Here is a 24,333-nt window from a genome sequence, read left to right on the forward strand (position 1 = left end):
CATTGCTTTCATTGGTATCCTGTCTCTTTATAGGGGATGATGATTTGTGGTGTGAAAAAAAATCCCAAGACTTAAACTTAACATTCAACTCTATATTGTACTCGCTTTTAAGTAACGTTGTCATTTTGAAATTGTGTATTTTGGAGGTTTATACTTATCATTCTACTTATGATTGTTTCCATGTTTTTATCTTCTGTAGATAAAATATACAGATAGTGTTGTTGTTGTTGTTTTTTTTTTCTCAAGTATCAGTCGTACTAGGCTGCCCTGGACAGTCTAGAGCTGTCTAGGTGTAGTAGCAGGATGTCATCTAACTTGAAAAGGTCCTCCTGTCTCTGCCTCTTGAGGGCTGGGATCAAAAGCATTGGCCACCACACTGAACCTTTTTTTTTCCCGTTTAGTTTACTCTATTTTTTTTGTGACAGTGTTCCCCTATGCAAACCTGGACAATGCGGTTATATTTTATTTTCTGTTCAAATTCCTCAAATTCCTTTCTGGTTTGTTTGGTGGTGTGTTGGTACAGGAGTCAGGTAGAGCTCAGAAGACTTGGATGGGTGAATTGTCTCCTCGATAGGTACTGGTACCCAGAGACTGGCCTCAGCTCATTGGGTTTGCCTGTTCAGATGTTTCCAATGTTGTTTGGAAAGTGTGGTGTTAAGAGTTGTATAGGAATCACTCTGAGTAGGCCAGAAATGTAATTAAGCACTTCTATCACTTACCAAACAATCAGGAGGAGATACAGCCACCTGTAATGGTTTCAATTGAAACCTTTGTCGATAAAGAGTGTTCCTGTTGAAAATTCTTGTTTTTCCTCATCAAGTTCTCAGGACCTCTTCCCTGTTGCTCAGTGATTTACTATGCTAAAAGCACCAGGGAGAGGCTTTGAACATAAGGTTAAAACTTTGTTTTCAAAACAGGTGGGCTCGATCTGATGCCCGAATCCACCCTGGCGATGGCCAACAAAGTGGACATGTCTTTGGATGACATCATCAAGCTGAACCGGAGGCAGCAAGGAGGTCCCTGGTGGGGCCGGGGTCGCAGAGGGGCCGGCTACCAGAACTTCCGTGGCTTCAAAGCAGGCGGCGGTGGTGAGCCTAGGAGGAAGCAGCCTGCCATGGCCCTGCGCGGCAGGAACCGGGTGGCACCATACAGCCACCAGAAGCAAAGTCGTCGGGACAAGTGGCAGCAGGACCTAGTCCACAGGGCCTTCGTGGGTGGAGCCAGCGTGGACAGCGGTGGGAAGCTGCTTGTGTCCAACCTGGACTTTGCAGTGTCCGATGCTGATATACAGGAAGTCTTTGCTTCATCCGGAACCTTGAAGAAAGCCACCGTGCACTATGATCGCTCTGGACAAAGTTTGGGGACAGCAGAGGTGCACTTTGAACGGGAAGCAGATGCCCTGAAGGCTATGCAAGAGTACAATGGTGTGCCTTTGGATGGCCGCCGCATGAAGATCCAGCTCGTCACATCCCAGATCCTTATGCAACCAAGACCTGCACAAAGCATCAACAGAGGAGGCATGACAAGAAACCCTGGCTCGGGAGGTTCGCGTGCCGGAGTCACCAGGAGAGGGACAAGTGGAGGCTACCAGGGACGAGCTAGAGGGGCCAGCAGCAACTCGAAGCAGCAGCTTACTGCAGAGGGGTTGGACGCACAGTTGGATGCTTATATGGAAAGCATGGACACTGACTGAGCAAATCCATGCGAGAAATGGGACCCAGAAGCCTCATCTGTGATGCCTAGGGGGAGGGAGAGAGGAAGGGAGGGAGGGAGGGAGGGTTGGCAACTGGACTGTGCAGACCATGGTGGATTTGGGTTTTGCTTCTTTGGATTTCTCCTCTTTTCCTTGCCTGTTTTCAAATAAAATCTACAATCTAATGTAATTTCTTTTTGCCTTTTTGTGTGTTTTAGTTTGATTTTTAACTCTGAAACAGACCTCTTTGGCCCTGACTTATCTTGGGGATACATTTTACTTGTTGCTGTTGTGTTGAAGGTAGCATTTTCACCTTTGCCATACTAAAAGGCAAAGGTGTGCTGGGGTGGGGGAACAGGCATTCTAGGGTACTAAAGTAGTAATTCACCTTCACCTTGGAGACTGATTTCTTTGGTGGTTGTTGTAATCATCAAAGTAGAAGGTGGAATAAGATTGCGTTCTCTGGGCCTGTGGGGGGAAGAGCGTGCCTCAGTGGACCCATGCAGAGGCAACCCTTCACCCAGAGGGACCACCCACAGGATGGTATAGCATGGAAGAGAGTTTCTTTGGGGCATGGGGAAGGGAGTTGATGGGGAGAGTTAAGAGGCAGAGAGGAGGAGAGAAGTAGAAGCTGGCCAGGACCGTATGTGGAGGGAGTGGGGACGGGAAAGGAAAATGGAAGAGACAAAGAGGGCAAGAGAATGAGAGGATGAGAGAGAGAGGGAAAAGAGGGGCAAGCAGCCCCTTTGATATGGGTCAGAGCTACCTGGCCATGGCCAGGTAAGCGTGGGGTGGAGCTGAGAAAGGCCACAAACAGTCGTGATAGAATAATCTTTACACAGTTTGGGTCTCTGTGGGTCTGGGCTCAAGAGTGAAGGCCAAAGCTCAAGGTATTTGCCTCTTAAAAACATTCACAAGTATGGCCTACAAATATTGTTGTCACCCAAGAGAGTGGAATTAAAGCTGGCCTCAAAGCCACTTACATGGTATATTATATTCCAGTGCTTCAATAGAGCTAGGTTTCTCAATCTTGCCTGGGAGTCAGCAAATATTCTACATCTCAGGGTCTTAGAGTGATATCTGGGGACCATGTAGTTTACTAGCAAGGAATAGATAGTGTCATTGCTCATTGGGAGGAAACTAGAATTTGGGGTTTTCATATACAAGGGCAGACCAGTTCAATCCCCTTGAATGTTTACAGACTAAACCATTCAGGAAATGGTGGCAGGCACAAATCTGCTTAACCATTGGCCAGCCTGTGACTGCAACTCGAATGGCAAACAGTTCATTTGACTCGGGTCTTTTAAGAGGTCATTGCGATGGGTGTTGAAAGCAGAAAACAAAACAAAACAAAAAAAAAAACACAACAACAATGACAACAACAACAACCATGCTAGCAAAGCATCTCAAGAAGAGGTCTGGTCTAATTTCAAAAAGCTGATAGGTGTGGTGCTGAATGTGCCGTGAGGTGATCATGATTAGGTCACTTTTTGGTTTCCTTGTTTGTTTGTCTTTGTTGTTTATTTGGTTTTGGTTTGTGTTTGTTTTCTGTTTTGTTCTTTGTTTTGTTTAATCCCAGCATTAAATGGGATTAAAGGTGTGTGCCACCACTGCTGGGCAATTAGATCACTTCTGATCCACATCTCCAGGCAGGCAGACACACAACTTTAATCCGAATCTTGCCTTGAGGACATCCAATCAGGATCAACCGACTGAGATTCTAATCTAATCCAAACTGGGCCACACCTCCTTCTCAAAGCCTATATAAAGACAGGGAAGAAGGAGCTTTTCCTCTTTGCCTGCTTGCTCTCACCTTGCTAGCAAGTCCATTCTTTCACCGGGATCCCAGCATCTCTACTGAAGACCAGTTGAGACCTCCAGCCTTGTGGACTGAGTGGATTCTGGAACTCTGAACTTTCCATCATCATAGCAAACCACTGGATTAGTGGGACCACACCTTGTAAGTCATTCAACTCAATCCCCTTTCTGTATGTATGTAGAGATTCATTCTGTAAGTTGTGCTTCTCTAGAGAGAACCCTGACTACCATAGTGATGATGCTTTTCATTTCAAAGATTTAGAAGAAAGATACTTGTCTCAAAACTATTTCTCTGAGCTGGGCATAGTGGCCCATGGGTTGATGTCTCACTACTCTGTAGAGGGAGTTAAGCAAATCTAGGATTCTGAGGCCAGCCTGGGCCATAGATCAACTACTAGGCTACAGAGTCTGACTAGGTCTTAAAGGGAACCCAAACAAAAAAAACCAATGTTCTCTCTCTGCACCATTAAAGAAACTGAGATGAATCTGAAAATGGGACCCAGTGAGTTGCATTCCAATGGAATCGATGGCAGAGCCCAGTGTCTAGAACACTAAGCCCCCCGTATCTCCAAGCCTTCCTTCTTTTAGTATACACTCCATACATTTTATTCTCCTTCTTAAGATCCTTCCAGGAGGGTTCCAAGAGGGTCTCCATGGCCGAGTACTTGCGTGCAGTACCCATGTGTGAAGCCATGGGTGAGATGCCCAGCAATAAACACAAGTAGTAGCTATCTGTCTTTGTGACACCCCTCTAGAGGACAGTCTCTGATTCCCCCTATGTTGCAGTCACAGAATCTTGGGATGTGTGTCCATTTTTTTTTTTTTTATTTTCTGGATCTGCTGTTGTTTCTTTCTTTGTTTCTTTGTTTTCTGTTTTTTCCTATCTAATGGGAGGAGTTTAGAGATGGTGTTCTGTTTCTTTAGGTGTCAAAAGCTTTCACCGAAGCACTTGGGAGACAGAGGCAGGCAGATCTCTGAGTTGGACGCCACCTCTGCTCTACAGCGTGTTCCCCCTCGATACCTACATAAAAGAAAGCCAACTGATTTAAGAGGTAAGAGGGACTCTGGGAGAAGGCTATGAAAAAAATGAAGCTTTCAGTCAGATTAGTGGGTTTCACAGAGAATTAGCCACAGTATTTTCTTTTGGCATCTAGGTTACAGCTCCCAAACATTGCTTTCATTGGTATCCTGTCTCTTTATAGGGGATGATGATTTGTGGTGTGAAAAAAAATCCCAAGACTTAAACTTAACATTCAACTCTATATTGTACTCGCTTTTAAGTAACGTTGTCATTTTGAAATTGTGTATTTTGGAGGTTTATACTTATCATTCTACTTATGATTGTTTCCATGTTTTTATCTTCTGTAGATAAAATATACAGATAGTGTTGTTGTTGTTGTTTTTTTTTTCTCAAGTATCAGTCCTACTAGGCTGCCCTGGACAGTCTAGAGCTGTCTAGGTGTAGTAGCAGGATGTCATCTAACTTGAAAAGGTCCTCCTGTCTCTGCCTCTTGAGGGCTGGGATCAAAAGCATTGGCCACCACACTGAACCTTTTTTTTTCCCGTTTAGTTTACTCTATTTTGTTTGTGACAGTGTTCCCCTATGCAAACCTGGACAATGCGGTTATATTTTATTTTCTGTTCAAATTCCTCAAATTCCTTTCTGGTTTGTTTGGTGGTGTGTTGGTAGAGGAGTCAGGTAGAGCTCAGAAGACTTGGATGGGTGAATTGTCTCCTCGATAGGTACTGGTACCCAGAGACTGGCCTCAGCTCATTGGGTTTGCCTGTTCAGATGTTTCCAATGTTGTTTGGAAAGTGTGGTGTTAAGAGTTGTATAGGAATCACTCTGAGTAGGCCAGAAATGTAATTAAGCACTTCTATCACTTACCAAACAATCAGGAGGAGATACAGCCACCTGTAATGGTTTCAATTGAAACCTTTGTCGATAAAGAGTGTTCCTGTTGAAAATTCTTGTTTTTCCTCATCAAGTTCTCAGGACCTCTTCCCTGTTGCTCAGTGATTTACTATGCTAAAAGCACCAGGGAGAGGCTTTGAACATAAGGTTAAAACTTTGTTTTCAAAACAGGTGGGCTCGATCTGATGCCCGAATCCACACTGGCGATGGCCAACAAAGTGGACATGTCTTTGGATGACATCATCAAGCTGAACCGGAGGCAGCAAGGAGGTCCCTGGTGGGGCCGGGGTCGCAGAGGGGCCGGCTACCAGAACTTCCGTGGCTTCAAAGCAGGCGGCGGTGGTGAGCCTAGGAGGAAGCAGCCTGCCATGGCCCTGCGCGGCAGGAACCGGGTGGCACCATACAGCCACCAGAAGCAAAGTCGTCGGGACAAGTGGCAGCAGGACCTAGTCCACAGGGCCTTCGTGGGTGGAGCCAGCGTGGACAGCGGTGGGAAGCTGCTTGTGTCCAACCTGGACTTTGCAGTGTCCGATGCTGATATACAGGAAGTCTTTGCTTCATCCGGAACCTTGAAGAAAGCCACCGTGCACTATGATCGCTCTGGACAAAGTTTGGGGACAGCAGAGGTGCACTTTGAACGGGAAGCAGATGCCCTGAAGGCTATGCAAGAGTACAATGGTGTGCCTTTGGATGGCCGCCGCATGAAGATCCAGCTCGTCACATCCCAGATCCTTATGCAACCAAGACCTGCACAAAGCATCAACAGAGGAGGCATGACAAGAAACCCTGGCTCGGGAGGTTCGCGTGCCGGAGTCACCAGGAGAGGGACAAGTGGAGGCTACCAGGGACGAGCTAGAGGGGCCAGCAGCAACTCGAAGCAGCAGCTTACTGCAGAGGGGTTGGACGCACAGTTGGATGCTTATATGGAAAGCATGGACACTGACTGAGCAAATCCATTCGAGAAATGGGACCCAGAAGCCTCATCTGTGATGCCTAGGGGGAGGGAGAGAGGAAGGGAGGGAGGGAGGGAGGGTTGGCAACTGGACTGTGCAGACCATGGTGGATTTGGGTTTTGCTTCTTTGGATTTCTCCTCTTTTCCTTGCCTGTTTTCAAATAAAATCTACAATCTAATGTAATTTCTTTTTGCCTTTTTGTGTGTTTTAGTTTGATTTTTAACTCTGAAACAGACCTCTTTGGCCCTGACTTATCTTGGGGATACATTTTACTTGTTGCTGTTGTGTTGAAGGTAGCATTTTCACCTTTGCCATACTAAAAGGCAAAGGTGTGCTGGGGTGGGGGAACAGGCATTCTAGGGTACTAAAGTAGTAATTCACCTTCACCTTGGAGACTGATTTCTTTGGTGGTTGTTGTAATCATCAAAGTAGAAGGTGGAATAAGATTGCGTTCTCTGGGCCTGTGGGGGGAAGAGCGTGCCTCAGTGGACCCATGCAGAGGCAACCCTTCACCCAGAGGGACCACCCACAGGATGGTATAGCATGGAAGAGAGTTTCTTTGGGGCATGGGGAAGGGAGTTGATGGGGAGAGTTAAGAGGCAGAGAGGAGGAGAGAAGTAGAAGCTGGCCAGGACCGTATGTGGAGGGAGTGGGGACGGGAAAGGAAAATGGAAGAGACAAAGAGGGCAAGAGAATGAGAGGATGAGAGAGAGAGGGAAAAGAGGGGCAAGCAGCCCCTTTGATATGGGTCAGAGCTACCTGGCCATGGCCAGGTAAGCGTGGGGTGGAGCTGAGAAAGGCCACAAACAGTCGTGATAGAATAATCTTTACACAGTTTGGGTCTCTGTGGGTCTGGGCTCAAGAGTGAAGGCCAAAGCTCATGGTATTTGCCTCTTAAAAACATTCACAAGTATGGCCTACAAATATTGTTGTCACCCAAGAGAGTGGAATTAAAGCTGGCCTCAAAGCCACTTACATGGTATATTATATTCCAGTGCTTCAATAGAGCTAGGTTTCTCAATCTTGCCTGGGAGTCAGCAAATATTCTACATCTCAGGGTCTTAGAGTGATATCTGGGGACCATGTAGTTTACTAGCAAGGAATAGATAGTGTCATTGCTCATTGGGAGGAAACTAGAATTTGGGGTTTTCATATACAAGGGCAGACCAGTTCAATCCCCTTGAATGTTTACAGACTAAACCATTCAGGAAATGGTGGCAGGCACAAATCTGTTTAACCATTGGCCAGCCTGTGACTGCAACTCGAATGGCAAACAGTTCATTTGACTCGGGTCTTTTAAGAGGTCATTGCGATGGGTGTTGAAAGCAGAAAACAAAACAAAACAAAAAAAAACACAACAACAATGACAACAACAACAACCATGCTAGCAAAGCATCTCAAGAAGAGGTCTGGTCTAATTTCAAAAAGCTGATAGGTGTGGTGCTGAATGTGCCGTGAGGTGATCATGATTAGGTCACTTTTTGGTTTCCTTGTTTGTTTGTCTTTGTTGTTTATTTGGTTTTGGTTTGCGTTTGTTTTCTGTTTTGTTCTTTGTTTTGTTTAATCCCAGCATTAAATGGGATTAAAGGTGTGTGCCACCACTGCTGGGCAATTAGATCACTTCTGATCCACATCTCCAGGCAGGCAGACACACAACTTTAATCCGAATCTTGCCTTGAGGACATCCAATCAGGATCAACCGACTGAGATTCTAATCTAATCCAAACTGGGCCACACCTCCTTCTCAAAGCCTATATAAAGACAGGGAAGAAGGAGCTTTTCCTCTTTGCCTGCTTGCTCTCACCTTGCTAGCAAGTCCATTCTTTCACCGGGATCCCAGCATCTCTACTGAAGACCAGTTGAGACCTCCAGCCTTGTGGACTGAGTGGATTCTGGAACTCTGAACTTTCCATCATCATAGCAAACCACTGGATTAGTGGGACCACACCTTGTAAGTCATTCAACTCAATCCCCTTTCTGTATGTATGTAGAGATTCATTCTCTAAGTTGTGCTTCTCTAGAGAGAACCCTGACTACCATAGTGATGATGCTTTTCATTTCAAAGATTTAGAAGAAAGATACTTGTCTCAAAACTATTTCTCTGAGCTGGGCATAGTGGCCCATGGGTTGATGTCTCACTACTCTGTAGAGGGAGTTAAGCAAATCTAGGATTCTGAGGCCAGCCTGGGCCATAGATCAACTACTAGGCTACAGAGTCTGACTAGGTCTTAAAGGGAACCCAAACAAACAAACCAATGTTCTCTCTCTGCACCATTAAAGAAACTGAGATGAATCTGAAAATGGGACCCAGTGAGTTGCATTCCAATGGAATCGATGGCAGAGCCCAGTGTCTAGAACACTAAGCCCCCCCGTATCTCCAAGCCTTCCTTCTTTTAGTATACACTCCATACATTTTATTCTCCTTCTTAAGATCCTTCCAGGAGGGTTCCAAGAGGGTCTCCATGGCCGAGTACTTGCGTGCAGTACCCATGTGTGAAGCCATGGGTGAGATGCCCAGCAATAAACACAAGTAGTAGCTATCTGTCTTTGTGACACCCCTCTAGAGGACAGTCTCTGATTCCCCCTATGTTGCAGTCACAGAATCTTGGGATGTGTGTCCATTTTTTTTTTTTATTTTCTGGCTCTGCTGTTGTTTCTTTCTTTGTTTCTTTGTTTTCTGTTTTTTCCTATCTAATGGGAGGAGTTTAGAGATGGTGTTCTGTTTCTTTAGGTGTCAAAAGCTTTCACCGAAGCACTTGGGAGACAGAGGCAGGCAGATCTCTGAGTTGGACGCCACCTCTGCTCTACAGCGTGTTCCCCCTCGATACCTACATAAAAGAAAGCCAACTGATTTAAGAGGTAAGAGGGACTCTGGGAGAAGGCTATGAAAAAAATGAAGCTTTCAGTCAGATTAGTGGGTTTCACAGAGAATTAGCCACAGTATTTTCTTTTGGCATCTAGGTTACAGCTCCCAAACATTGCTTTCATTGGTATCCTGTCTCTTTATAGGGGATGATGATTTGTGGTGTGAAAAAAAATCCCAAGACTTAAACTTAACATTCAACTCTATATTGTACTCGCTTTTAAGTAACGTTGTCATTTTGAAATTGTGTATTTTGGAGGTTTATACTTATCATTCTACTTATGATTGTTTCCATGTTTTTATCTTCTGTAGATAAAATATACAGATAGTGTTGTTGTTGTTGTTTTTTTTTTCTCAAGTATCAGTCCTACTAGGCTGCCCTGGACAGTCTAGAACTGTCTAGGTGTAGTAGCAGGATGTCATCTAACTTGAAAAGGTCCTCCTGTCTCTGCCTCTTGAGGGCTGGGATCAAAAGCATTGGCCACCACACTGAACCTTTTTTTTTCCCGTTTAGTTTACTCTATTTTGTTTGTGACAGTGTTCCCCTATGCAAACCTGGACAATGCGGTTATATTTTATTTTCTGTTCAAATTCCTCAAATTCCTTTCTGGTTTGTTTGGTGGTGTGTTGGTAGAGGAGTCAGGTAGAGCTCAGAAGACTTGGATGGGTGAATTGTCTCCTCGATAGGTACTGGTACCCAGAGACTGGCCTCAGCTCATTGGGTTTGCCTGTTCAGATGTTTCCAATGTTGTTTGGAAAGTGTGGTGTTAAGAGTTGTATAGGAATCACTCTGAGTAGGCCAGAAATGTAATTAAGCACTTCTATCACTTACCAAACAATCAGGAGGAGATACAGCCACCTGTAATGGTTTCAATTGAAACCTTTGTCGATAAAGAGTGTTCCTGTTGAAAATTCTTGTTTTTCCTCATCAAGTTCTCAGGACCTCTTCCCTGTTGCTCAGTGATTTACTATGCTAAAAGCACCAGGGAGAGGCTTTGAACATAAGGTTAAAACTTTGTTTTCAAAACAGGTGGGCTCGATCTGATGCCCGAATCCACACTGGCGATGGCCAACAAAGTGGACATGTCTTTGGATGACATCATCAAGCTGAACCGGAGGCAGCAAGGAGGTCCCTGGTGGGGCCGGGGTCGCAGAGGGGCCGGCTACCAGAACTTCCGTGGCTTCAAAGCAGGCGGCGGTGGTGAGCCTAGGAGGAAGCAGCCTGCCATGGCCCTGCGCGGCAGGAACCGGGTGGCACCATACAGCCACCAGAAGCAAAGTCGTCGGGACAAGTGGCAGCAGGACCTAGTCCACAGGGCCTTCGTGGGTGGAGCCAGCGTGGACAGCGGTGGGAAGCTGCTTGTGTCCAACCTGGACTTTGCAGTGTCCGATGCTGATATACAGGAAGTCTTTGCTTCATCCGGAACCTTGAAGAAAGCCACCGTGCACTATGATCGCTCTGGACAAAGTTTGGGGACAGCAGAGGTGCACTTTGAACGGGAAGCAGATGCCCTGAAGGCTATGCAAGAGTACAATGGTGTGCCTTTGGATGGCCGCCGCATGAAGATCCAGCTCGTCACATCCCAGATCCTTATGCAACCAAGACCTGCACAAAGCATCAACAGAGGAGGCATGACAAGAAACCCTGGCTCGGGAGGTTCGCGTGCCGGAGTCACCAGGAGAGGGACAAGTGGAGGCTACCAGGGACGAGCTAGAGGGGCCAGCAGCAACTCGAAGCAGCAGCTTACTGCAGAGGGGTTGGACGCACAGTTGGATGCTTATATGGAAAGCATGGACACTGACTGAGCAAATCCATTCGAGAAATGGGACCCAGAAGCCTCATCTGTGATGCCTAGGGGGAGGGAGAGAGGAAGGGAGGGAGGGAGGGAGGGTTGGCAACTGGACTGTGCAGACCATGGTGGATTTGGGTTTTGCTTCTTTGGATTTCTCCTCTTTTCCTTGCCTGTTTTCAAATAAAATCTACAATCTAATGTAATTTCTTTTTGCCTTTTTGTGTGTTTTAGTTTGATTTTTAACTCTGAAACAGACCTCTTTGGCCCTGACTTATCTTGGGGATACATTTTACTTGTTGCTGTTGTGTTGAAGGGAGCATTTTCACCTTTGCCATACTAAAAGGCAAAGGTGTGCTGGGGTGGGGGAACAGGCATTCTAGGGTACTAAAGTAGTAATTCACCTTCACCTTGGAGACTGATTTCTTTGGTGGTTGTTGTAATCATCAAAGTAGAAGGTGGAATAAGATTGCGTTCTCTGGGCCTGTGGGGGGAAGAGCGTGCCTCAGTGGACCCATGCAGAGGCAACCCTTCACCCAGAGGGACCACCCACAGGATGGTATAGCATGGAAGAGAGTTTCTTTGGGGCATGGGGAAGGGAGTTGATGGGGAGAGTTAAGAGGCAGAGAGGAGGAGAGAAGTAGAAGCTGGCCAGGACCGTATGTGGAGGGAGTGGGGACGGGAAAGGAAAATGGAAGAGACAAAGAGGGCAAGAGAATGAGAGGATGAGAGAGAGAGGGAAAAGAGGGGCAAGCAGCCCCTTTGATATGGGTCAGAGCTACCTGGCCATGGCCAGGTAAGCGTGGGGTGGAGCTGAGAAAGGCCACAAACAGTCGTGATAGAATAATCTTTACACAGTTTGGGTCTCTGTGGGTCTGGGCTCAAGAGTGAAGGCCAAAGCTCATGGTATTTGCCTCTTAAAAACATTCACAAGTATGGCCTACAAATATTGTTGTCACCCAAGAGAGTGGAATTAAAGCTGGCCTCAAAGCCACTTACATGGTATATTATATTCCAGTGCTTCAATAGAGCTAGGTTTCTCAATCTTGCCTGGGAGTCAGCAAATATTCTACATCTCAGGGTCTTAGAGTGATATCTGGGGACCATGTAGTTTACTAGCAAGGAATAGATAGTGTCATTGCTCATTGGGAGGAAACTAGAATTTGGGGTTTTCATATACAAGGGCAGACCAGTTCAATCCCCTTGAATGTTTACAGACTAAACCATTCAGGAAATGGTGGCAGGCACAAATCTGTTTAACCATTGGCCAGCCTGTGACTGCAACTCGAATGGCAAACAGTTCATTTGACTCGGGTCTTTTAAGAGGTCATTGCGATGGGTGTTGAAAGCAGAAAACAAAACAAAACAAAAAAAAACACAACAACAATGACAACAACAACAACCATGCTAGCAAAGCATCTCAAGAAGAGGTCTGGTCTAATTTCAAAAAGCTGATAGGTGTGGTGCTGAATGTGCCGTGAGGTGATCATGATTAGGTCACTTTTTGGTTTCCTTGTTTGTTTGTCTTTGTTGTTTATTTGGTTTTGGTTTGCGTTTGTTTTCTGTTTTGTTCTTTGTTTTGTTTAATCCCAGCATTAAATGGGATTAAAGGTGTGTGCCACCACTGCTGGGCAATTAGATCACTTCTGATCCACATCTCCAGGCAGGCAGACACACAACTTTAATCCGAATCTTGCCTTGAGGACATCCAATCAGGATCAACCGACTGAGATTCTAATCTAATCCAAACTGGGCCACACCTCCTTCTCAAAGCCTATATAAAGACAGGGAAGAAGGAGCTTTTCCTCTTTGCCTGCTTGCTCTCACCTTGCTAGCAAGTCCATTCTTTCACCGGGATCCCAGCATCTCTACTGAAGACCAGTTGAGACCTCCAGCCTTGTGGACTGAGTGGATTCTGGAACTCTGAACTTTCCATCATCATAGCAAACCACTGGATTAGTGGGACCACACCTTGTAAGTCATTCAACTCAATCCCCTTTCTGTATGTATGTAGAGATTCATTCTCTAAGTTGTGCTTCTCTAGAGAGAACCCTGACTACCATAGTGATGATGCTTTTCATTTCAAAGATTTAGAAGAAAGATACTTGTCTCAAAACTATTTCTCTGAGCTGGGCATAGTGGCCCATGGGTTGATGTCTCACTACTCTGTAGAGGGAGTTAAGCAAATCTAGGATTCTGAGGCCAGCCTGGGCCATAGATCAACTACTAGGCTACAGAGTCTGACTAGGTCTTAAAGGGAACCCAAACAAACAAACCAATGTTCTCTCTCTGCACCATTAAAGAAACTGAGATGAATCTGAAAATGGGACCCAGTGAGTTGCATTCCAATGGAATCGATGGCAGAGCCCAGTGTCTAGAACACTAAGCCCCCCCGTATCTCCAAGCCTTCCTTCTTTTAGTATACACTCCATACATTTTATTCTCCTTCTTAAGATCCTTCCAGGAGGGTTCCAAGAGGGTCTCCATGGCCGAGTACTTGCGTGCAGTACCCATGTGTGAAGCCATGGGTGAGATGCCCAGCAATAAACACAAGTAGTAGCTATCTGTCTTTGTGACACCCCTCTAGAGGACAGTCTCTGATTCCCCCTATGTTGCAGTCACAGAATCTTGGGATGTGTGTCCATTTTTTTTTTTTATTTTCTGGCTCTGCTGTTGTTTCTTTCTTTGTTTCTTTGTTTTCTGTTTTTTCCTATCTAATGGGAGGAGTTTAGAGATGGTGTTCTGTTTCTTTAGGTGTCAAAAGCTTTCACCGAAGCACTTGGGAGACAGAGGCAGGCAGATCTCTGAGTTGGACGCCACCTCTGCTCTACAGCGTGTTCCCCCTCGATACCTACATAAAAGAAAGCCAACTGATTTAAGAGGTAAGAGGGACTCTGGGAGAAGGCTATGAAAAAAATGAAGCTTTCAGTCAGATTAGTGGGTTTCACAGAGAATTAGCCACAGTATTTTCTTTTGGCATCTAGGTTACAGCTCCCAAACATTGCTTTCATTGGTATCCTGTCTCTTTATAGGGGATGATGATTTGTGGTGTGAAAAAAAATCCCAAGACTTAAACTTAACATTCAACTCTATATTGTACTCGCTTTTAAGTAACGTTGTCATTTTGAAATTGTGTATTTTGGAGGTTTATACTTATCATTCTACTTATGATTGTTTCCATGTTTTTATCTTCTGTAGATAAAATATACAGATAGTGTTGTTGTTGTTGTTTTTTTTTTCTCAAGTATCAGTCCTACTAGGCTGCCCTGGACAGTCTAGAACTGTCTAGGTGTAGTAGCAGGATGTCATCTAACTTGAAAAGGTCCTCCTGTCTCTGCCTCTTGAGGGCTGGGATCAAAAGCATTGGCCACCACACTGAACCTTTTTTTTTCCCGTTTAGTTTACTCTATTTTGTTTGTGACAGTGTTCCCCTATGCAAACCTGGACAATGCGGTTATATTTTATTTTCTGTTCAAATTCCTCAAATTCCTTTCTGGTTTGTTTGGTGGTGTGTTGGTAGAGGAGTCAGGTAGAGCTCAGAAGACTTGGATGGGTGAATTGTCTCCTCGATAGGTACTGGTACCCAGAGACTGGCCTCAGCTCATTGGGTTTGCCTGTTCAGATGTTTCCAATGTTGTTTGGAAAGTGTGGTGTTAAGAGTTGTATAGGAATCACTCTGAGTAGGCCAGAAATGTAATTAAGCACTTCTATCACTTACCAAACAATCAGGAGGAGATACAGCCACCTGTAATGGTTTCAATTGAAACCTTTGTCGATAAAGAGTGTTCCTGTTGAAAATTCTTGTTTTTCCTCATCAAGTTCTCAGGACCTCTTCCCTGTTGCTCAGTGATTTACTATGCTAAAAGCACCAGGGAGAGGCTTTGAACATAAGGTTAAAACTTTGTTTTCAAAACAGGTGGGCTCGATCTGATGCCCGAATCCACACTGGCGATGGCCAACAAAGTGGACATGTCTTTGGATGACATCATCAAGCTGAACCGGAGGCAGCAAGGAGGTCCCTGGTGGGGCCGGGGTCGCAGAGGGGCCGGCTACCAGAACTTCCGTGGCTTCAAAGCAGGCGGCGGTGGTGAGCCTAGGAGGAAGCAGCCTGCCATGGCCCTGCGCGGCAGGAACCGGGTGGCACCATACAGCCACCAGAAGCAAAGTCGTCGGGACAAGTGGCAGCAGGACCTAGTCCACAGGGCCTTCGTGGGTGGAGCCAGCGTGGACAGCGGTGGGAAGCTGCTTGTGTCCAACCTGGACTTTGCAGTGTCCGATGCTGATATACAGGAAGTCTTTGCTTCATCCGGAACCTTGAAGAAAGCCACCGTGCACTATGATCGCTCTGGACAAAGTTTGGGGACAGCAGAGGTGCACTTTGAACGGGAAGCAGATGCCCTGAAGGCTATGCAAGAGTACAATGGTGTGCCTTTGGATGGCCGCCGCATGAAGATCCAGCTCGTCACATCCCAGATCCTTATGCAACCAAGACCTGCACAAAGCATCAACAGAGGAGGCATGACAAGAAACCCTGGCTCGGGAGGTTCGCGTGCCGGAGTCACCAGGAGAGGGACAAGTGGAGGCTACCAGGGACGAGCTAGAGGGGCCAGCAGCAACTCGAAGCAGCAGCTTACTGCAGAGGGGTTGGACGCACAGTTGGATGCTTATATGGAAAGCATGGATACTGACTGAGCAAATCCATTCGAGAAATGGGACCCAGAAGCCTCATCTGTGATGCCTAGGGGGAGGGAGAGAGGAAGGGAGGGAGGGAGGGAGGGTTGGCAACTGGACTGTGCAGACCATGGTGGATTTGGGTTTTGCTTCTTTGGATTTCTCCTCTTTTCCTTGCCTGTTTTCAAATAAAATCTACAATCTAATGTAATTTCTTTTTGCCTTTTTGTGTGTTTTAGTTTGATTTTTAACTCTGAAACAGACCTCTTTGGCCCTGACTTATCTTGGGGATACATTTTACTTGTTGCTGTTGTGTTGAAGGGAGCATTTTCACCTTTGCCATACTAAAAGGCAAAGGTGTGCTGGGGTGGGGGAACAGGCATTCTAGGGTACTAAAGTAGTAATTCACCTTCACCTTGGAGACTGATTTCTTTGGTGGTTGTTGTAATCATCAAAGTAGAAGGTGGAATAAGATTGCGTTCTCTGGGCCTGTGGGGGGAAGAGCGTGCCTCAGTGGACCCATGCAGAGGCAACCCTTCACCCAGAGGGACCACCCACAGGATGGTATAGCATGGAAGAGAGTTTCTTTGGGGCATGGGGAAGGGAGTTGATGGGGAGAGTTAAGAGGCAGAGAGGAGGAGAGAAGTAGAAGCTGGCCAGGACCGTATGTGGAGGGAGTGGGGACGGGAAAGGAAAATGGAAGAGACAAAGAGGGCAAGAGAATGAGAGGATGAGAGAGAGAGGGAAAAGAGGGGCAAGCAGCCCCTTTGATATGGGTCAGAGCTACCTGGCCATGGCCAGGTAAGCGTGGGGTGGAGCTGAGAAAGGCCACAAACAGTCGTGATAGAATAATCTTTACACAGTTTGGGTCTCTGTGGGTCTGGGCTCAAGAGTGAAGGCCAAAGCTCATGGTATTTGCCTCTTAAAAACATTCACAAGTATGGCCTACAAATATTGTTGTCACCCAAGAGAGTGGAATTAAAGCTGGCCTCAAAGCCACTTACATGGTATATTATATTCCAGTGCTTCAATAGAGCTAGGTTTCTCAATCTTGCCTGGGAGTCAGCAAATATTCTACATCTCAGGGTCTTAGAGTGATATCTGGGGACCATGTAGTTTACTAGCAAGGAATAGATAGTGTCATTGCTCATTGGGAGGAAACTAGAATTTGGGGTTTTCATATACAAGGGCAGACCAGTTCAATCCCCTTGAATGTTTACAGACTAAACCATTCAGGAAATGGTGGCAGGCACAAATCTGTTTAACCATTGGCCAGCCTGTGACTGCAACTCGAATGGCAAACAGTTCATTTGACTCGGGTCTTTTAAGAGGTCATTGCGATGGGTGTTGAAAGCAGAAAACAAAACAAAACAAAAAAAAACACAACAACAATGACAACAACAACAACCATGCTAGCAAAGCATCTCAAGAAGAGGTCTGGTCTAATTTCAAAAAGCTGATAGGTGTGGTGCTGAATGTGCCGTGAGGTGATCATGATTAGGTCACTTTTTGGTTTCCTTGTTTGTTTGTCTTTGTTGTTTATTTGGTTTTGGTTTGCGTTTGTTTTCTGTTTTGTTCTTTGTTTTGTTTAATCCCAGCATTAAATGGGATTAAAGGTGTGTGCCACCACTGCTGGGCAATTAGATCACTTCTGATCCACATCTCCAGGCAGGCAGACACACAACTTTAATCCGAATCTTGCCTTGAGGACATCCAATCAGGATCAACCGACTGAGATTCTAATCTAATCCAAACTGGGCCACACCTCCTTCTCAAAGCCTATATAAAGACAGGGAAGAAGGAGCTTTTCCTCTTTGCCTGCTTGCTCTCACCTTGCTAGCAAGTCCATTCTTTCACCGGGATCCCAGCATCTCTACTGAAGACCAGTTGAGACCTCCAGCCTTGTGGACTGAGTGGATTCTGGAACTCTGAACTTTCCATCATCATAGCAAACCACTGGATTAGTGGGACCACACCTTGTAAGTCATTCAACTCAATCCCCTTTCTGTATGTATGTAGAGATTCATTCTCTAAGTTGTGCTTCTCTAGAGAGAACCCTGACTACCATAGTGATGATGCTTTTCATTTCAAAGATTTAGAAGAAAGATACTTGTCTCAAAACTATTTCTCTGAGCTGGGCATAGTGGCCCATGGGTTGATGTCTCACTACTCTGTAGAGGGAGTTAAGCAAATCTAGGATTCTGAGGCCAGCCTGGGCCATAGATCAACTACTAGGCTACAGAGTCTGACTAGGTCTTAAAGGGAACCCAAACAAACAAACCAATGTTCTCTCTCTGCACCATTAAAGAAACTGAGATGAATCTGAAAATGGGACCCAGTGAGTTGCATTCCAATGGAATCGATGGCAGAGCCCAGTGTCTAGAACACTAAGCCCCCCCGTATCTCCAAGCCTTCCTTCTTTTAGTATACACTCCATACATTTTATTCTCCTTCTTAAGATCCTTCCAGGAGGGTTCCAAGAGGGTCTCCATGGCCGAGTACTTGCGTGCAGTACCCATGTGTGAAGCCATGGGTGAGATGCCCAGCAATAAACACAAGTAGTAGCTATCTGTCTTTGTGACACCCCTCTAGAGGACAGTCTCTGATTCCCCCTATGTTGCAGTCACAGAATCTTGGGATGTGTGTCCATTTTTTTTTTTTTATTTTCTGGCTCTGCTGTTGTTTCTTTCTTTGTTTCTTTGTTTTCTGTTTTTTCCTATCTAATGGGAGGAGTTTAGAGATGGTGTTCTGTTTCTTTAGGTGTCAAAAGCTTTCACCGAAGCACTTGGGAGACAGAGGCAGGCAGATCTCTGAGTTGGACGCCACCTCTGCTCTACAGCGTGTTCCCCCTCGATACCTACATAAAAGAAAGCCAACTGATTTAAGAGGTAAGAGGGACTCTGGGAGAAGGCTATGAAAAAAATGAAGCTTTCAGTCAGATTAGTGGGTTTCACAGAGAATTAGCCACAGTATTTTCTTTTGGCATCTAGGTTACAGCTCCCAAACATTGCTTTCATTGGTATCCTGTCTCTTTATAGGGGATGATGATTTGTGGTGTGAAAAAAAATCCCAAGACTTAAACTTAACATTCAACTCTATATTGTACTCGCTTTTAAGTAACGTTGTCATTTTGAAATTGTGTATTTTGGAGGTTTATACTTATCATTCTACTTATGATTGTTTCCATGTTTTTATCTTCTGTAGATAAAATATACAGATAGTGTTGTTGTTGTTGTTTTTTTTTTCTCAAGTATCAGTCCTACTAGGCTGCCCTGGACAGTCTAGAGCTGTCTAGGTGTAGTAGCAGGATGTCATCTAACTTGAAAAGGTCCTCCTGTCTCTGCCTCTTGAGGGCTGGGATCAAAAGCATTGGCCACCACACTGAACCTTTTTTTTTCCCGTTTAGTTTACTCTATTTTGTTTGTGACAGTGTTCCCCTATGCAAACCTGGACAATGCAGTTATATTTTATTTTCTGTTCAAATTCCTCAAATTCCTTTCTGGTTTGTTTGGTGGTGTGTTGGTACAGGAGTCAGGTAGAGCTCAGAAGACTTGGATGGGTGAATTGTCTCCTCGATAGGTACTGGTACCCAGAGACTGGCCTCAGCTCATTGGGTTTGCCTGTTCAGATGTTTCCAATGTTGTTTGGAAAGTGTGGTGTTAAGAGTTGTATAGGAATCACTCTGAGTAGGCCAGAAATGTAATTAAGCACTTCTATCACTTACCAAACAATCAGGAGGAGATACAGCCACCTGTAATGGTTTCAATTGAAACCTTTGTCGATAAAGAGTGTTCCTGTTGAAAATTCTTGTTTTTCCTCATCAAGTTCTCAGGACCTCTTCCCTGTTGCTCAGTGATTTACTATGCTAAAAGCACCAGAGAGAGACTTTGAACATAAGGTTAAAACTTTGTTTTCAAAACAGGTGGGCTCGATCTGATGCCCGAATCCACCCTGGCGATGGCCAACAAAGTGGACATGTCTTTGGATGACATCATCAAGCTGAACCGGAGGCAGCAAGGAGGTCCCTGGTGGGGCCGGGGTCGCAGAGGGGCCGGCTACCAGAACTTCCGTGGCTTCAAAGCAGGCGGCGGTGGTGAGCCTAGGAGGAAGCAGCCTGCCATGGCCCTGCGCGGCAGGAACCGGGTGGCACCATACAGCCACCAGAAGCAAAGTCGTCGGGACAAGTGGCAGCAGGACCTAGTCCACAGGGCCTTCGTGGGTGGAGCCAGCGTGGACAGCGGTGGGAAGCTGCTTGTGTCCAACCTGGACTTTGCAGTGTCCGATGCTGATATACAGGAAGTCTTTGCTTCATCCGGAACCTTGAAGAAAGCCACCGTGCACTATGATCGCTCTGGACAAAGTTTGGGGACAGCAGAGGTGCACTTTGAACGGGAAGCAGATGCCCTGAAGGCTATGCAAGAGTACAATGGTGTGCCTTTGGATGGCCGCCGCATGAAGATCCAGCTCGTCACATCCCAGATCCTTATGCAACCAAGACCTGCACAAAGCATCAACAGAGGAGGCATGACAAGAAACCCTGGCTCGGGAGGTTCGCGTGCCGGAGTCACCAGGAGAGGGACAAGTGGAGGCTACCAGGGACGAGCTAGAGGGGCCAGCAGCAACTCGAAGCAGCAGCTTACTGCAGAGGGGTTGGACGCACAGTTGGATGCTTATATGGAAAGCATGGACACTGACTGAGCAAATCCATGCGAGAAATGGGACCCAGAAGCCTCATCTGTGATGCCTAGGGGGAGGGAGAGAGGAAGGGAGGGAGGGAGGGAGGGTTGGCAACTGGACTGTGCAGACCATGGTGGATTTGGGTTTTGCTTCTTTGGATTTCTCCTCTTTTCCTTGCCTGTTTTCAAATAAAATCTACAATCTAATGTAATTTCTTTTTGCCTTTTTGTGTGTTTTAGTTTGATTTTTAACTCTGAAACAGACCTCTTTGGCCCTGACTTATCTTGGGGATACATTTTACTTGTTGCTGTTGTGTTGAAGGTAGCATTTTCACCTTTGCCATACTAAAAGGCAAAGGTGTGCTGGGGTGGGGGAACAGGCATTCTAGGGTACTAAAGTAGTAATTCACCTTCACCTTGGAGACTGATTTCTTTGGTGGTTGTTGTAATCATCAAAGTAGAAGGTGGAATAAGATTGCGTTCTCTGGGCCTGTGGGGGGAAGAGCGTGCCTCAGTGGACCCATGCAGAGGCAACCCTTCACCCAGAGGGACCACCCACAGGATGGTATAGCATGGAAGAGAGTTTCTTTGGGGCATGGGGAAGGGAGTTGATGGGGAGAGTTAAGAGGCAGAGAGGAGGAGAGAAGTAGAAGCTGGCCAGGACCGTATGTGGAGGGAGTGGGGACGGGAAAGGAAAATGGAAGAGACAAAGAGGGCAAGAGAATGAGAGGATGAGAGAGAGAGGGAAAAGAGGGGCAAGCAGCCCCTTTGATATGGGTCAGAGCTACCTGGCCATGGCCAGGTAAGCGTGGGGTGGAGCTGAGAAAGGCCACAAACAGTCGTGATAGAATAATCTTTACACAGTTTGGGTCTCTGTGGGTCTGGGCTCAAGAGTGAAGGCCAAAGCTCATGGTATTTGCCTCTTAAAAACATTCACAAGTATGGCCTACAAATATTGTTGTCACCCAAGAGAGTGGAATTAAAGCTGGCCTCAAAGCCACTTACATGGTATATTATATTCCAGTGCTTCAATAGAGCTAGGTTTCTCAATCTTGCCTGGGAGTCAGCAAATATTCTACATCTCAGGGTCTTAGAGTGATATCTGGGGACCATGTAGTTTACTAGCAAGGAATAGATAGTGTCATTGCTCATTGGGAGGAAACTAGAATTTGGGGTTTTCATATACAAGGGCAGACCAGTTCAATCCCCTTGAATGTTTACAGACTAAACCATTCAGGAAATGGTGGCAGGCACAAATCTGCTTAACCATTGGCCAGCCTGTGACTGCAACTCGAATGGCAAACAGTTCATTTGACTCGGGTCTTTTAAGAGGTCATTGCGATGGGTGTTGAAAGCAGAAAACAAAACAAAACAAAAAAAAAAACACAACAACAATGACAACAACAACAACCATGCTAGCAAAGCATCTCAAGAAGAGGTCTGGTCTAATTTCAAAAAGCTGATAGGTGTGGTGCTGAATGTGCCGTGAGGTGATCATGATTAGGTCACTTTTTGGTTTCCTTGTTTGTTTGTCTTTGTTGTTTATTTGGTTTTGGTTTGCGTTTGTTTTCTGTTTTGTTCTTTGTTTTGTTTAATCCCAGCATTAAATGGGATTAAAGGTGTGTGCCACCACTGCTGGGCAATTAGATCACTTCTGATCCACATCTCCAGGCAGGCAGACACACAACTTTAATCCGAATCTTGCCTTGAGGACATCCAATCAGGATCAACCGACTGAGATTCTAATCTAATCCAAACTGGGCCACACCTCCTTCTCAAAGCCTATATAAAGACAGGGAAGAAGGAGCTTTTCCTCTTTGCCTGCTTGCTCTCACCTTGCTAGCAAGTCCATTCTTTCACCGGGATCCCAGCATCTCTACTGAAGACCAGTTGAGACCTCCAGCCTTGTGGACTGAGTGGATTCTGGAACTCTGAACTTTCCATCATCATAGCAAACCACTGGATTAGTGGGACCACACCTTGTAAGTCATTCAACTCAATCCCCTTTCTGTATGTATGTAGAGATTCATTCTCTAAGTTGTGCTTCTCTAGAGAGAACCCTGACTACCATAGTGATGATGCTTTTCATTTCAAAGATTTAGAAGAAAGATACTTGTCTCAAAACTATTTCTCTGAGCTGGGCATAGTGGCCCATGGGTTGATGTCTCACTACTCTGTAGAGGGAGTTAAGCAAATCTAGGATTCTGAGGCCAGCCTGGGCCATAGATCAACTACTAGGCTACAGAGTCTGACTAGGTCTTAAAGGGAACCCAAACAAACAAACCAATGTTCTCTCTCTGCACCATTAAAGAAACTGAGATGAATCTGAAAATGGGACCCAGTGAGTTGCATTCCAATGGAATCGATGGCAGAGCCCAGTGTCTAGAACACTAAGCCCCCCCGTATCTCCAAGCCTTCCTTCTTTTAGTATACACTCCATACATTTTATTCTCCTTCTTAAGATCCTTCCAGGAGGGTTCCAAGAGGGTCTCCATGGCCGAGTACTTGCGTGCAGTACCCATGTGTGAAGCCATGGGTGAGATGCCCAGCAATAAACACAAGTAGTAGCTATCTGTCTTTGTGACACCCCTCTAGAGGACAGTCTCTGATTCCCCCTATGTTGCAGTCACAGAATCTTGGGATGTGTGTCCATTTTTTTTTTTATTTTCTGGCTCTGCTGTTGTTTCTTTCTTTGTTTCTTTGTTTTCTGTTTTTTCCTATCTAATGGGAGGAGTTTAGAGATGGTGTTCTGTTTCTTTAGGTGTCAAAAGCTTTCACCGAAGCACTTGGGAGACAGAGGCAGGCAGATCTCTGAGTTGGACGCCACCTCTGCTCTACAGCGTGTTCCCCCTCGATACCTACATAAAAGAAAGCCAACTGATTTAAGAGGTAAGAGGGACTCTGGGAGAAGGCTATGAAAAAAATGAAGCTTTCAGTCAGATTAGTGGGTTTCACAGAGAATTAGCCACAGTATTTTCTTTTGGCATCTAGGTTACAGCTCCCAAACATTGCTTTCATTGGTATCCTGTCTCTTTATAGGGGATGATGATTTGTGGTGTGAAAAAAAATCCCAAGACTTAAACTTAACATTCAATTCTATATTGTACTCGCTTTTAAGTAACGTTGTCATTTTGAAATTGTGTATTTTGGAGGTTTATACTTATCATTCTACTTATGATTGTTTCCATGTTTTTATCTTCTGTAGATAAAATATACAGATAGTGTTGTTGTTGTTGTTTTTTTTTTCTCAAGTATCAGTCCTACTAGGCTGCCCTGGACAGTCTAGAGCTGTCTAGGTGTAGTAGCAGGATGTCATCTAACTTGAAAAGGTCCTCCTGTCTCTGCCTCTTGAGGGCTGGGATCAAAAGCATTGGCCACCACACTGAACCTTTTTTTTTCCCGTTTAGTTTACTCTATTTTGTTTGTGACAGTGTTCCCCTATGCAAACCTGGACAATGCGGTTATATTTTATTTTCTGTTCAAATTCCTCAAATTCCTTTCTGGTTTGTTTGGTGGTGTGTTGGTACAGGAGTCAGGTAGAGCTCAGAAGACTTGGATGGGTGAATTGTCTCCTCGATAGGTACTGGTACCCAGAGACTGGCCTCAGCTCATTGGGTTTGCCTGTTCAGATGTTTCCAATGTTGTTTGGAAAGTGTGGTGTTAAGAGTTGTATAGGAATCACTCTGAGTAGGCCAGAAATGTAATTAAGCACTTCTATCACTTACCAAACAATCAGGAGGAGATACAGCCACCTGTAATGGTTTCAATTGAAACCTTTGTCGATAAAGAGTGTTCCTGTTGAAAATTCTTGTTTTTCCTCATCAAGTTCTCAGGACCTCTTCCCTGTTGCTCAGTGATTTACTATGCTAAAAGCACCAGAGAGAGACTTTGAACATAAGGTTAAAACTTTGTTTTCAAAACAGGTGGGCTCGATCTGATGCCCGAATCCACCC

General features: G+C 45.5%; 5 protein-coding genes across 5 annotated transcripts; all 5 read left to right on the forward strand.

Annotated features, from left to right (window-relative positions):
• Nucleotides 1–952: 952 nt before the first annotated feature.
• On the forward strand, nucleotides 953–4,941 carry LOC127691988 (THO complex subunit 4-like). Its single transcript, XM_052191872.1, has 3 exons — nucleotides 953–993; nucleotides 1,234–1,663; nucleotides 4,927–4,941. Exons 1-3 carry the CDS (start codon nucleotides 953–955, stop codon nucleotides 4,939–4,941), a joined length of 486 nt encoding a protein of 161 aa, XP_052047832.1.
• Nucleotides 4,942–5,632: 691 nt separating this feature from the next.
• LOC127691989 (THO complex subunit 4-like) lies at nucleotides 5,633–9,617 on the forward strand. Its single transcript, XM_052191873.1, has 3 exons — nucleotides 5,633–5,673; nucleotides 5,914–6,343; nucleotides 9,603–9,617. The coding sequence occupies exons 1-3, from the start codon at nucleotides 5,633–5,635 to the stop codon at nucleotides 9,615–9,617; spliced, it is 486 nt and encodes a 161-aa protein (XP_052047833.1).
• Nucleotides 9,618–10,308: 691 nt separating this feature from the next.
• LOC127691990 (THO complex subunit 4-like) lies at nucleotides 10,309–14,293 on the forward strand. The gene is made up of 3 exons (XM_052191874.1): nucleotides 10,309–10,349; nucleotides 10,590–11,019; nucleotides 14,279–14,293. The coding sequence occupies exons 1-3, from the start codon at nucleotides 10,309–10,311 to the stop codon at nucleotides 14,291–14,293; spliced, it is 486 nt and encodes a 161-aa protein (XP_052047834.1).
• Nucleotides 14,294–14,984: 691 nt separating this feature from the next.
• Nucleotides 14,985–19,641, forward strand: LOC127691991 (THO complex subunit 4-like). Its single transcript, XM_052191875.1, has 3 exons — nucleotides 14,985–15,025; nucleotides 15,266–15,695; nucleotides 19,627–19,641. The coding sequence occupies exons 1-3, from the start codon at nucleotides 14,985–14,987 to the stop codon at nucleotides 19,639–19,641; spliced, it is 486 nt and encodes a 161-aa protein (XP_052047835.1).
• A 20-nt stretch (nucleotides 19,642–19,661) lies between these two features.
• Nucleotides 19,662–24,318, forward strand: LOC127691992 (THO complex subunit 4-like). The gene is made up of 3 exons (XM_052191876.1): nucleotides 19,662–19,702; nucleotides 19,943–20,372; nucleotides 24,304–24,318. The coding sequence occupies exons 1-3, from the start codon at nucleotides 19,662–19,664 to the stop codon at nucleotides 24,316–24,318; spliced, it is 486 nt and encodes a 161-aa protein (XP_052047836.1).
• Nucleotides 24,319–24,333: the final 15 nt, after the last annotated feature.

The sequence above is a fragment of the Apodemus sylvaticus genome, chromosome 9 (genome assembly GCF_947179515.1).
Source record: "Apodemus sylvaticus chromosome 9, mApoSyl1.1, whole genome shotgun sequence".
In the NCBI taxonomy this organism is placed as follows: domain Eukaryota; kingdom Metazoa; phylum Chordata; class Mammalia; order Rodentia; family Muridae; genus Apodemus; species Apodemus sylvaticus.

Coding starts and splice junctions, on each gene's coding strand:
- LOC127691988 (XM_052191872.1), top strand. CDS start 953: ATGGCCAACAAAGTGGACATGTCTTTGGATGACATCATCAA. Junction 994..1,233: donor TCTTTGGATGACATCATCAA/GCTGAACCGGAG, acceptor CAGCGTGGACAG/CGGTGGGAAGCTGCTTGTGT.
- LOC127691989 (XM_052191873.1), top strand. CDS start 5,633: ATGGCCAACAAAGTGGACATGTCTTTGGATGACATCATCAA. Junction 5,674..5,913: donor TCTTTGGATGACATCATCAA/GCTGAACCGGAG, acceptor CAGCGTGGACAG/CGGTGGGAAGCTGCTTGTGT.
- LOC127691990 (XM_052191874.1), top strand. CDS start 10,309: ATGGCCAACAAAGTGGACATGTCTTTGGATGACATCATCAA. Junction 10,350..10,589: donor TCTTTGGATGACATCATCAA/GCTGAACCGGAG, acceptor CAGCGTGGACAG/CGGTGGGAAGCTGCTTGTGT.
- LOC127691991 (XM_052191875.1), top strand. CDS start 14,985: ATGGCCAACAAAGTGGACATGTCTTTGGATGACATCATCAA. Junction 15,026..15,265: donor TCTTTGGATGACATCATCAA/GCTGAACCGGAG, acceptor CAGCGTGGACAG/CGGTGGGAAGCTGCTTGTGT.
- LOC127691992 (XM_052191876.1), top strand. CDS start 19,662: ATGGCCAACAAAGTGGACATGTCTTTGGATGACATCATCAA. Junction 19,703..19,942: donor TCTTTGGATGACATCATCAA/GCTGAACCGGAG, acceptor CAGCGTGGACAG/CGGTGGGAAGCTGCTTGTGT.